At 39.1% G+C, this 12,755-nt stretch overlaps 1 protein-coding gene, 1 long non-coding RNA gene and 1 pseudogene across 2 annotated transcripts; 1 reads left to right on the top strand and 2 right to left on the bottom strand.

Annotated features, from left to right (window-relative positions):
* The first annotated feature begins 4,005 nt into the window (after positions 1-4,005).
* LOC110061155 (nociceptin receptor-like) lies at positions 4,006-6,245 on the top strand. The gene has a single exon (XM_020767997.2). It carries the CDS (start codon positions 4,511-4,513, stop codon positions 5,759-5,761), a length of 1,251 nt encoding a protein of 416 aa, XP_020623656.2. The 5' UTR covers positions 4,006-4,510; the 3' UTR covers positions 5,762-6,245.
* Positions 6,246-7,423: 1,178 nt separating this feature from the next.
* On the bottom strand, positions 7,424-8,016 carry LOC149110333 (uncharacterized). The gene is made up of 2 exons (XR_016207880.1): positions 7,852-8,016; positions 7,424-7,645 (listed from the first exon to the last, which is right to left on the bottom strand). It is a non-coding gene; the product is annotated as an uncharacterized LOC149110333 (long non-coding RNA).
* Positions 8,017-10,564: 2,548 nt separating this feature from the next.
* Positions 10,565-12,707, bottom strand: LOC149110332 (uncharacterized; annotated as a pseudogene).
* Positions 12,708-12,755: the final 48 nt, after the last annotated feature.

Raw genomic sequence — 12,755 nt, 5'->3', positions numbered from 1 at the left:
GCAACCTAACAGATAAATGACATCACCCCATAGCAACCGGACCTGGCGAATTTTTGAGCTTCCGGTTAGCTCTGGCTCGTGATGTTTCTGGACACAACACCGACTCGTTCGTCATTGTCTATTGTTACGTACTTCCCTCTCTAAATAGAATTGCATCCTTGCTTGTTTGCTTGATCGGTTCAGCAGGTGAATTTTGAGAATAAATTACTGAAGATATTCAAATGAAATGAACTTGATAAGGACAATATTTATCGCATGGAATCGTAATTACAATCTGGCACGAAAGGCTATTGAAGCGGCGTTTTGGACTGCAAGATTAAAACAGAGTTCCTTGTCTTGCAATTTTTGACACGAAGCGCTTCGGAAGTTGTTTATTTTCTGGTTTCTACGAAACTAAACGGCTGAGTACAGGAATAAGTCAATTATGCTAGGAAATAGCGCTTGATCGTTCCAGGAGTTTGATTCGTCGGTTTTATCAGGTCATCGTAGAATTTTAGAGTAATTTCAATTCGGCGGCGAGTCTTTACATGTCACTGTTGGGCATGCTGGTGAAAATAAATGAGGGAGATTCTGAGTATAATAGTCAAATGAAATGCGATATTAAAACCCCTACCTATTTCCAATCGCGCGAAATTAGTTTTTATTTAATTATGTGCTGGTAAAATTGTTAAGAACGTCGATTGTAGCAGTGTAATGCCAGTATATAGTATGTTTACAAGCCAGTAATACAAAAACAGAGGACGATAAAAATGTTTTACAAATAGTCTTTCATTAAAGCATTATTGGCTGACAAATGTACATAGACTCAGGATAATTTTAAATTTTAAACGCCGATTATTATTAACAAATCGCATTTCTTGTACTTGTATATAAACAAACATCAGTGATCAATGAATTAAGATCTACTTGATAAGTTTCACAATTGCAGCAAGCTTCAGACCAGCAAATTTAGGTATTTTTATTTGATAGAAACGGATAAGTATGGAACCATAAAACTGTTAAAAATTTGAACGGTTAGTATAAAAGCGCTGCAAAATTCCTAACTTAAATTTCCGTAGGAGTCACGACGGAGAAAGTAATTTTAATGGACAATATTATGTCAATTTAGTGCGACCTTATATAGCCTCTTTAAGAAAGGTAAAAGAAATAAAGAATCGGTTGACCTACAATGCAATATATATAACTTATATACTTGCAAATATGCAGTCAGACGTCATCGATGGTTTGTCTGTGTTTTAAAATTGTAAACTGAAGTGAAACGTACACACAGAGCGGAGTTTTCAATTAAGTGTCGAACTACGCTCATTTGCATTGCTTTGCTTTTACATTGCTATGTACGCTAAACGATTGGCTAACAATACTAGCTCCACTTTGTCATCGAATATAAATAGCAAAATTATTTAACAAATAGATTCCATGTTGCAGTTCGTATGTTCAGTAATAGATCACAGATGACGATAGCCGAGTTCCGATGTTCCTACCACATTTTGAAGTCTTCTGTGATCTATTACTGAACAGACGCACAGCAACATGGAATCTAATGTTTAATTTAATAAAGAAACAAAAACAAATGCTATGACGTCATCTATACTTCTGCCCTCCAACTGAACATCAATAACAACTGCTCAAAATGCGAGGATAATTTAACTTATAAGTAATAAATGGACTTGCTCGCTCACTTTTCCCCGCGCTTCGACTCAGCTGCATCTATTTGCCTCAAGTTTTTGATTAGTTCGCTGCGTTGGCTGCGACCTTTGAAGCTGGCTAGATTGATTACTTGGGTTTTGATTTTGTGGCATACAATCAAAAACTGTTCTACATTGTTCCACGGTGAATTGACTAAATGTAAACCTAATTGAGTAAAAAAATAGCTTAAATATGTTCTCGTTACTCTCACAAAACCCCTTTCTCTACTCAGAGATAAAACGAGCGCAGTTAATTGTTGGACTAATCCCCAAAATGTTGGATGGAAGGGAGGGTGCAGATTGCAATCTTATCTAGGGGTAGGGAAGGGGTAAAGGTAAAGTCTGCATGCGAGCCAAGTGGCCCATCAGGCCGGAGCTTATCCCGGTTTCTGTAGCATGAAGCGACTAGGAGTATTTCTACTCCCCCCTGGATGGGATGCTAGTCCATCGCAGGGCTACCCCCAGCATTAAGTTCGCCGGTACCCATTTATACACCTGGGTGGAGAGAAGCACTGTGAGAGTAAAGTGTCTTGCCCAAGAATACAACACAATGTCCCCGGCCAGGGTTCGAACCCGGACCGCTCGATCCGGAGACGAGCGCAATAACCATGAGGCCAACATAACCATGAACAACATATTTATGTCACTACTTGTTTTAGAAAGTCGCAACGTTAAACGAACTGGGACGGACGAAATTACTATTCCTCCGAGCGGAAATGTTCTTCAAGTTTTGTAGCAGATTTCGCGCCTAATGAGTCGCACAGGAAACTACCTCATAACATCATCTCGTCGATCTAAGCCAGGCTGAAAATAAAAAGTTCAACATTGTGTTAAGCCAAATGTAAAAATCCTCTGAAAATACACTGCTCTTTAACTGGATGTAAAACTGCACTTCTTAATTCAAGTTTCCCCGCGAACGACGAACCGCTAAGGGTCACGTGTCCAGTACCAGACGTCACGTGCAAACGTCAAAACGTCGGTTAATTTATGCCACGTACAAATGCTGAAATCGAATAAAGTACTCTATTTTCTGCAAATTGATTATGATTTCAAGGCGAATAAGCAATTCTGCGCGATATCGAAACGTTTGAGGACTCTTAAGGTTTCTTGCGGGAAATATTCATCATATTTAGATGGTCAAGCGTCCGTTCCCTGGAACTCGATCAAGCTTTTTTTTATATTTGTATGTGATGACGATGACGATGACGATGACGATGACGATGACGATGACGATGACGATGACGATGACGATGACGATGACGATGACGATGACGATGACAATGTTGATAATCCAAATTAACCTCAAACGTCTAAAGGCATTTTTTACGGCAGTTTGGTGTTAGACGTTTGTCGTTCACCGTTCGGACGTTAGTCAATTTAGATTGGAGCAAATTGAAGCGAATAGAAATCATCCTGTCAATGTGTCGAAAATTCAGTCAAAATTACTAAGTTTTTTTCTTCCAAAATCTTTGTTTTCTAGCACCTGCAGCTTTCTAAAGAAATAAAGTATCATGGCATACACTAACGCTAGGTAATAGTAATTTCTGACTTAGTTACTTAGTTCGCCTTATCGACTTTCCCTGAACTGTCCATATTCATTTAGAATATTTCTGATTCGATTCATTTTTATTCATTTTATAAAGTCACCAGTTAAGTGAAAAAATGTAGATGTAATGAAAGAAATAAGAGGAAAATTGCGCAATTTTATCGAGCCCACAGCTTCCCGAATTTGTTTACACTGTACACTTTGAACTCACTTCAATGACGCATGTTAGGTGTGTCTTAATTGCTTTACTTACACCAATCAGAACATCAGAAACACTGCTTATATTGCGCTATCAAGACGATTGATTTATTGTCTAGACTAAAAAAACAAATATTATGCCTTGCTCAATGTTTTACTGCCATACCCTTATAAATGTAACAAACTTCTTGTTGAGGTCGTCCCAAGTTGAAAAAAGATCGTTGTCGGCTTGTCCTTGAGGTGATAAACTTTTAAATTGGGCCCTTCAATTTGCCAGTCGTGACAAGTGAGAGTGAGTCACCTGAACTCGTAATTGCCGTCTTTACGCATGATGAGTTTTCAATTCAATGACGCTCGGCGACCACATAGTGTTAAGTTGTGCCACAGTTTTAAAAGTTACTGCAACAAACTGCAAACAAGCGGCAACTGCCAGCTTATGCAGTCATTTATATCGCGCTTCAAGATAATAAACGCAAGCTTAAGCTAAAATGCCTGTAGTGTCCACTGAAGACACTTGCTGAAGCGGAGAAATCAATTGATCAATCAATCAAAACTGCCCTGCTGAATCATTTTCAATGAATAATTTATTACCTTTTTCAAAGTTTCTTTCCCACGCATAAATAGAAAAGCACAGAAAAAGTCACGAGATGTCATTCAATATCCACCTGACGTCGAAGGGCCTTCGTCAGAATGTCAATGAGCTAGCTTCGTTCACAGATCATTCACAAAACGGCTTTGAAACAATTTAAGCTGCGACTTTTAACAACAAGACTGGTGCTTTGTCTCGTTTATTAACGAAATGGCAGGATTTTTGTAAACAGTGCGTGTGTAAACAGGGGAGCCAAGTTAACAAAGCCACCGAGAGGCATCTCGCCTGCTGAGTTTCATTCATTGCACCGTCCCCAAGTGCAGGTGGATGCGAAGAGTGGCTACAGATGTAACCTTATAGAACTGGTTGACTTCGATTTCAAAGTCCATTAGCCGTAGCTTGGGTAGTCGTTTGCACATTACAAATATTTGTACTGTCACTTTGCAATATTTGGAGTTGTAATCATAACATTACTGCGAAGATCTGATCACAATGGAGCTAGGGAACGTAACTTCAACGATTCCTTCCACAACAAGTCTTGCCGAAAACTCCTTAACAGGCATATTTTATGTCGACGAGCTTCCCGACTGGCTCCACGCGTTTGGGTTTGGGCTTTATGTGATGCTTCTTGCCCTCGCTTTCGTTGTCGACACAGCCATATTGTTTGTATTCTATCGAGTAAAGGAACTGCGAAATGTGACCAACAATCTGCTTTGCAACATGGTGGCAGCGGACTTACTTTTCGCGTTGCAAACTCCTGCAGAAGCATTGTCCATCAAATACGATAACTGGATCACCGGTGATGCCCTTTGCAAGATTCACAGGTTTCTCCTGCACACATTTTATAACGTGGTTATCATAAGCCTGACAATTGTAAGCATCGAGAGGTACTATGCAATATGTCACCCAATGCGATTCAGAAGTCTCAATATCAAATCATGGATTGTAGCCCTGGCGTCTTGGATTGCAGCGTGTATTTTGGCCCTGCCACAAGTCTTCTTCAGCTCAACTACCATGTCGAAGGATAGACTAGTTTGTAGCCAGGAGCGCCCAGATGACTACTTGCTAGTTTTCCTTTGTTATCATGTGCCAGTGTTTATTTTGCTTTATTTTATACCTCTTGTAATTCTCTCCTTTACGTTCGAAAGAGTTTCGAGAAAACTACGCACCGTTGTACAGCGATTTCGATCGCGGTCACGATTTGATATTTGTGGCGCCATGAAAATGCGAAGGAGCATCATAAGAATGCTTTTAGTTGTAGTTATAGTGTTTGTGGTGTGTCTAACGCCCCTGACAGTCATTGAGTTGTTGCATGTGACACCTGTAATGGACCAGTTCGACCCATTCGGGACTCTCGTTGTTACTGTGGAGATACTAGCCTTTTCGCATGCGCTGTTTAATCCCTTAGTGTGTTCGTTTATGAGCAAAGAATTCAGGAAGGCTGCAAAGAAGGCTTTTCGCATTTCCCGGAGTCTAACGGGCGATTACTGCATGTTTATTCGCAAGAGAGAGGACACTGAATGCAAGCTGAAACAAGTGAAGCAAAGCGAAGCCATTGGTGCGGACAACGAAAAGAGAGTGTGGACGGACCATCAAAATCCCAGCGAGCCTGGAGATGTTTGGAAGGAAAAAGGCACTCGTAACGATGGATTTTCGTTTGTTTTAGATACTCTAGCGCGAACAGAAAGCTCTTTGACTGAAACGACTGATATACCTAGGGAGGAAGACTATAGCAAAAGTTAGAGTAAATCAAGCCACGCATATTTAAACGAGCTACATCATGGTTTGCTCGTCTTGAAAAGTTTAGCCTAAAATGTTCAGGTTCATCGTTTGTAATCCGAGTTAATCTTCTCATTTCTTGTTCCTTTATGGTTTGTTATCATCTCTTTGGTATTTTTCTATCTTAGTTAACTGCTATTTTCAAGTAGCAATCAATTTAAAGATAGCTTTATACGTGGCTAAACTAGATCAGCTATTAAAGTAAGTGTCTAACTTCATTTCAAAGAGTGAATCAGAGCCACATCTTTCAATAAGCCTTGGTATGTCCAAGCAAATTGTATTTTCATGCGTTTATTTCCGCCTTCTACTTTACACAGAATCAGTAGAAAAGTAGAAAAAGAGCCTAAAATAAAATAAGATAACATGAAAAAAATAAAAATAAAAATAATAATAATATTAATAATAATAATAATAATAATAATAATAATAATAAAACTGGTTAAAGTGAGCTTCACTTAGCTTTTAGTTGAATTTCAAGACCCTTTTTGGTACTTGAGAAATTCTCCTAACAAAAATGGCTCGAGTTATCAACTTATTGCGTCTGTTCATGTTGATAGAAGTTATGCTTATACGCTTATGAAACCCAGCCTTAAGAGGAAACAGCTGACAAGCTGTTCTTGAACCACGCAGACTTCAATACCCTGATTCACATGAGTTTCATCAGGACACAAATTATGGCAGAACTATCGCATTGATTGGTTGAGGAGTCTTAGGGTTCTTGCCATTGTGCCAAAAATTCCGGAAATTTCGGTAGAACGTCAAGTGGAAAGGTCCGTTTCGGTTCGGTCTGACCGGTCGGACCGCAATTGGTCGTTCCATTTTGACAAATCGGTTCCTTGCCCTACTTCTTTTCCGTAGATTTTCACTTTTGTGGCCGAATAGAAAGTGTTCAGAGCCATTCCTTTCAGTTGTCCAAACTTTTATTCCATTTTCCTGGGTTAATCCTCGTCTTGCTTGAAAACAGAAAATAAGCCAAGCGAGCTGGACCCCGGATACAGTGGTCCTGTCGCGTACGCTTTTACGTTTTTGTGCACAAGCTTTGTCAAAACAGCTGTACATCTCTTTTCTCAAAGTGGCGTGGCATTGCAAAATGAGTCTCATGTGTAGTAAGGAAGCCCAGAAACACTAGGCTCGAACGCCCTGAAACTCGTTCCTGCTGGATACAATATCATGATGTTGTTGTAAATGTAGAATGTTGATAATACTTGCATTTTCAACTTGCAATGCAAACATGGTCACACGACAGGTTCCATTGGAAAATTACTGGCTTTAAGATCCCTGGGGCAAAATCAAACTTCCCGAAATTTTGCAGTATCATTATCGTGTAGACAATTTATGGCAAATTAGTCCTATACCTCTGAAAACGGATCGAAAGAAATGGTTGAGTTTCTCTTTGCCTTTTTAGCTTGACCAGGAAAAAAGAAACCTAACTTCTACTCACCACCAAGGAGTAGAGGAGTGTGAGGGGGAAGGGGCAAAACTCTAGGAGGGGGGGGGGGAGGGGGGAGGAGAGGTTACCGTGCACCTTCGACGATCTAGCGTGCTATCCATACGACTAACAATCCCCTATTCGCATCAATAGCCCATAATCGAGACCAATGAGCCAAAGTGACAAAGAAAAAGACGTTTAAATTTTTACGATTCCTTTTATTTTCTAATATTAGTTAATTTAAGACAGATTTAATCCCATGATATCAAGTCCAGTTAAAACGTTCCTTAGGTCCTTAGTTTTCCGGGTTTCAGTTAACGATTGTAGCCTGTAGTCATCTCTTTCATTCCTTCGTTTTCTAAATCATCACATTGAATCTGCCTTGCTGCTCGGCACACATCTCGTTGGACCTTCTGAAACTAAAATGATAATATAATCCAAATGGAAAGTGTTAGTGAAACTAGTGGTTTGATTGTTATAACGATTCAAATGAAACATTTTAAGGAGTAACTCCAAGGCTTATTGCATGGACCTTTGGTTATTACTTAAAGTATTCTTGTACAGAAAGCTCGCTAAAATAAAGCCAAACTGGTGACTGTAGTTAAAAACCAAAACACAAGCGTACCTCTCTCTTTCTTCCAACGGGCGCTTGCCCAACGGGCCCTCTCCTGCCTTCCGTGCAGGCGACAATTGAGCCAGCTACAAGCACGAAGAGAATAAGTAGTTTAGCCTTCATAGTTCCTCTTTTCTTCTATCGACGAATAAGATAATATTTTTCCTTCTTGCAAGCTTTTTTATGGTATCTTTGCCGTCGTTTTAACCAATGAAATACAATTCTGCCGAGCTATTAATAGTAAAATTGTGGTGATATTAACCTAGTTCAACTTATGTAAGAGTAAGCTATTTGGGATAGAGAGGTTAATGGGACCTGTTATCTTTTTTTCCTTGATTCTATATTAATACCCATAAAGGAAGTAGAGTTTCCATAAATACATGGAATTGTTAATTGTAAACTGTGACTGTGTTTCAGTTTACCGCGTGGCTACAGCCGGCATCTGGACTCTGAAGTTCAATTTAAGGTAGATAAACCACACTGGCTTAATTATTGTAAATGGTTATTTAATAGACGGATCTTATAATTTAAGTTCAACGAAGTTTCAGACCATATTTTTCAATTCACTTGCACTTTGTTGTCAATGCCGGAATCCTTTATTCTGTAAATGACAGAATCTTGCATTGACGTTTGTTTCGCTCAGGATTTGACCTGGCAAAAGACAACTTTTCAGTTGTAGATATATGGAAATAGGAGTACATTAAAAGCTAAGATTTCTTGAGTAAGCCCAGAGCTCGAGAGGAAGATGACCTAAAGATGAGTTTATCGATCGTATCAAGTTTTGGCTGGTTAAATTTCTGTCTTCAAAATAACTTTTTGGAATAAAGGAACTCCTGCTCAAGTCTCAAATCCAAAATAGAGCTATAAGTTCAAGTTACGTGAGCAACTTACTTTGAAGAGAAAATCTAAAGGGAAACAAAATTTTGGTATGGTAAGTTTACTAACATTTCAAACTCAGCTAAGTATGTAATGCAGTAGTATGTAGTATGTAGTCCAAATTTGCGCCTTTATTCCAAAAATGTGAAGGAACACACTGATATTGCCAAAAGGAAGGTGGTACTGGAAGCACTACGAAACATGAAATTAAATCCTCGTGCACTAATTTTTTTTTTAGTAGTTAAGTACTGTATTGGTTTCCTGCACTACTAGTAATTACAACAACTATCACATATATCGCTTAGGCTACTTTACATTGGTTTCCATTACTAACGTTAACATTGCTCTCATGTATAATTTAACTAATTTTATGTAAGGTTCTGCGCTTTTGCGAGGGGCAGTTTTTCGTAGCTAATGCCGGACTAAAGTTTTCTATTCCATACTTAAATAAAACTTTATTAACAAGGACTGAAAGGTAAATAGCTTGGTTCTCCATCTTACTGGTGTATATGAAGTATTTCATAAATAGGATCGTGTAATTAAATTTCTTTAATATTTCTTTTTCGTATGGGCCAGATATGATACCAAATAGTTTCTCTTCAATTGAATCTTTCTTACCACAGTAGAGATATTCATCGTCCGCTTTAATTCCACATCGATGAAGCTCTTTTTTAGTAACTACAATCCTATGAATTAATTTAAACTGGAATTCCTTCAATTTTGTCTCCTTGCAGATGCTCTTTATGGAGGTGAAAATTTTTATCCAGACATTCTCATCTAGTCTTATTTTGCTGCTTCAATTCATTGGGCCAGTCTTGCTGACAGTGTAAATTTTCCGGTTTAGTAAAGCATAGAAGTCTCTAGTTTTAGCATTATCGAGTTATATTTGTGTAGAGTCGTCTAACTGATACAGAAAGTTATTTCTTGTATATAGTTCGTTTTCCAGTGGCTCTATATTTCTTGCTTTGATTACTAAATATTTTGGGATTGCGCTGGTAACTTGGTAAAATTGGAGAAAACTCGTATTGCAGTCATAGCTGCACTAATGACACTCAGGTTATTTACCCTTTACACGCAGAAACCGTTTAGTCAAAGGTTTGTACAAATGGCAAGCAGAAATCCCTGATTGTAAGTTGCGTTCGGATTGGCCATTTACCATTTTATCCTCTCTCCCTCCACTCCCCTCTTCCTTCCCCTTACTGTAAGAGACCAAGACGAGCTCAACCACATCATAATATCATAATTTCACGATAGCGGTGAAGAATTGCAAATGGTCAGCACATTTTGCACTCGGAAAATTTGTTAGAACTTTATCAACAATTGCGGGATCTTTTATTCTCTGACAGATCCAGTATTTTCGTTTTCGTTGGTTTTGAACATTTGTTGCTACAAAGAGAGACTAAATGAGCGGAAGTCGAAATCAAGTTGGCAGCATTTCAAAGAGGAGTTGCTCGGCATAATTATCAGGGCTCTTCTCATGCTTGCTGCACTTCAATACTTGACCACTAAGATCACGTAATCAATAAATGTCGATGCCCTTCAGTCTAGAGAATGGTGTAGTTTTGTTGATGAGGCTTTACTGGCCTCAATTTGAGAGAAACGACATGGGGAGCGGCTAGTTGGAAACAATCTGTAGAGTTTTCTGTTATGAATGCTGTCAATATTTTGCAGTTTTCTTTGACTAATAAAACACTTGCTCCGAACTTTCTAGCACTTCCCAGTTTAGTAAACTCACACTGCTAGTATGTAACAGGAGACGATTTTTAGCATTAATGGTTTTAATCCATGTTGTACGAGGCAAAAAGTAGTTGTGGTACGACGTTAAAAATAGTCCGATTCATCTGCCGGCAGCTATTTTGAACTTAGCTTTGTTGTATACTATAACAAATAATTGCTACTATCAGTTAACAAGAAGACGAAAGGAAATATAATGGAGAAAAAGGGCTGTGTGTTACAAATGCTATGCTTTTATGGTAAAACGATTTTTTCGAATCAACAAATTTTTAGAAACGGATTTCACTAAAAACGTTAACGTTAAAAAACAACCGACCGCTCGACCGTCATTTTTAAATTGAAAAGTAAAAGTTTTGCATGCGTCCAAATATATACAATCGATTATGAGAATGCTAATGAAAATGCTAATGAGACACTGACTACATAGAAACAATACAAGAAAATTGCGGCATGAGTAATAAAAACGTTAAGGCGATAGAAACGATTTGAAATAAAATAATTTAAAAATAATTAAGTAAATAGCTTCGCGCGGATCGAGTCACTCTGTTTGTTCAATTTTGGTTGAAGTTTACGAATAAAAAGCTTTTCAAAAATCAAACAGTCGAGTTTACTCTGACATTTTTTCAAAATCTTGAAGTTGCTTTCAATGGTCTCTGGATCCTTTCCGTGCTCATCCTTTACGTCGTTGTCGACTGTTCATCGCTTATGTTCCTCCACACGTTGATGTAGGTGTCAACTCGTGAGGCCGGCATGGTCTGCATCGCACAGACCACACTCGTAATAATAAACAACGTTTTGTTGATTCTCAATTGGAGGTTTATGTTCCTTTGGTTTGAATTGTCTCTTGATATTCTGACTTGTGTAAACAGGCTGGACAACGGCATCAATCTTTCGACTGAGATCACCGAGTTGGTGTCTTGCCGCATTCGCCGATTTCTGGTCTTTGAACGGTAAGACAATTCTGATGGGAGCATCTTGTTCATGGATACTTGTTGTTTAGAACACACATTCTCAGTAACTTTCATTTCAATAAAATGTCTGATGGTGTCCTCTACGTCCTCTACGAGGGTTTTGGGATAATGCAGGCGAGCAAAAACCATTTTAAGACGTTCACATTCTTGATGGAAGAACTGCCAATTCGAGGAGAGTTTGAACGCACGGTTTAACATTGTCTTCAGTACAGAATGTTTATACCTTAGGTCAACATGGCTTTGGTAATGCAGTAAAAGCCCAGTATCGGTCGGTTTCACGTAGACCTTCGTATCTAGTCGGGGACCATTTCTGGTAATCACTATTCCAAGAAAGGGAAGCTTGCCGTTGTCTTCGAATTCCATTGTGAAGCTGAGTGAGGGGTGGATTTCATTCAGTGTTAACAAGAATTCAGAGGCAGATGAAACATCGGGCATTTGCTGAGGGTGTCGTCGACATAGCGGTTATAGAAAACAGGCATCTTGTTTTGCTTTTCCAATTTTTCTTCAATATTGTACATAAACGCATTTGCCATTAGTGACCCGAGGGGAGAGCCCATGGCAACCCGGTCCACTTGCTCATACAGATTTCCTTCGAATTGGAAAAGCTGGTTTTTCGTAGCAACTTCTAACAGCTCTATAAGGTCAGTTTTTGTGATGTTGAGGTCATATTCCTTATTGAATCAATCGGGTTTGAAAGCTTTTTCCGCTAGGATTTCGATTGTTTCATCCACTGGTACGTTTGCGAAAAGAGACGGAACATCGTATGACACTAAAATGTCCTGTTCGTCGATTTTCATCTCATGAAGATCACCAGCAATCGAGAAGATGTCATTAACGGTTTGGTCGTTGACGGACAAAGGTTTTAGCTCCTCATCAAGCCCCTTAGCAAGCTTGTAATTGTAGGTTCTTGTTGCTGACAGGATTAGACGGACCGCTAGTTTCTTCTTGTGGGTCTTTGGCAAACCATAAAGGTGTGCGAGCCTAGAACCCTTTTGGATCAGTGAGTCGGCTATGGGTTTCGGAAGAGTTCTTTGCACGATGGAGGACAGATCCTTCTCCTTTTTGAGTAGTGGGTGGTAATGCTTCAGAGGTCTTCCCTTTGCTTTTGGTCTTTCGAGACTGATGGGTATAAATTTAGTTTCATCACTAATAGATGATTCCCTCAGTAGGCTGACATATTCTGTTTTGTCCAAGATCACGTCTCTAGAGCCTTTATCCGGTCGCGTAATTACAATATCGTCTCTCTTCATTAGCTGACCTATCGCTCTTAACATTGGTTTTGGTGGTGTCGGGCCTTTCCTCTTGATGTAGCTAAGGCCGATAGAACGTAGCGTT

This window comes from Orbicella faveolata, unplaced genomic scaffold (genome assembly GCF_042242905.1).
Source record: "Orbicella faveolata isolate gen_17 unplaced genomic scaffold, um_ofav_v1 contig_24, whole genome shotgun sequence".
In the NCBI taxonomy this organism is placed as follows: domain Eukaryota; kingdom Metazoa; phylum Cnidaria; class Anthozoa; order Scleractinia; family Merulinidae; genus Orbicella; species Orbicella faveolata.
Note: the sequence above shows the minus strand (reverse complement) of the source record. Positions and strands in the feature narration are given on the sequence as shown.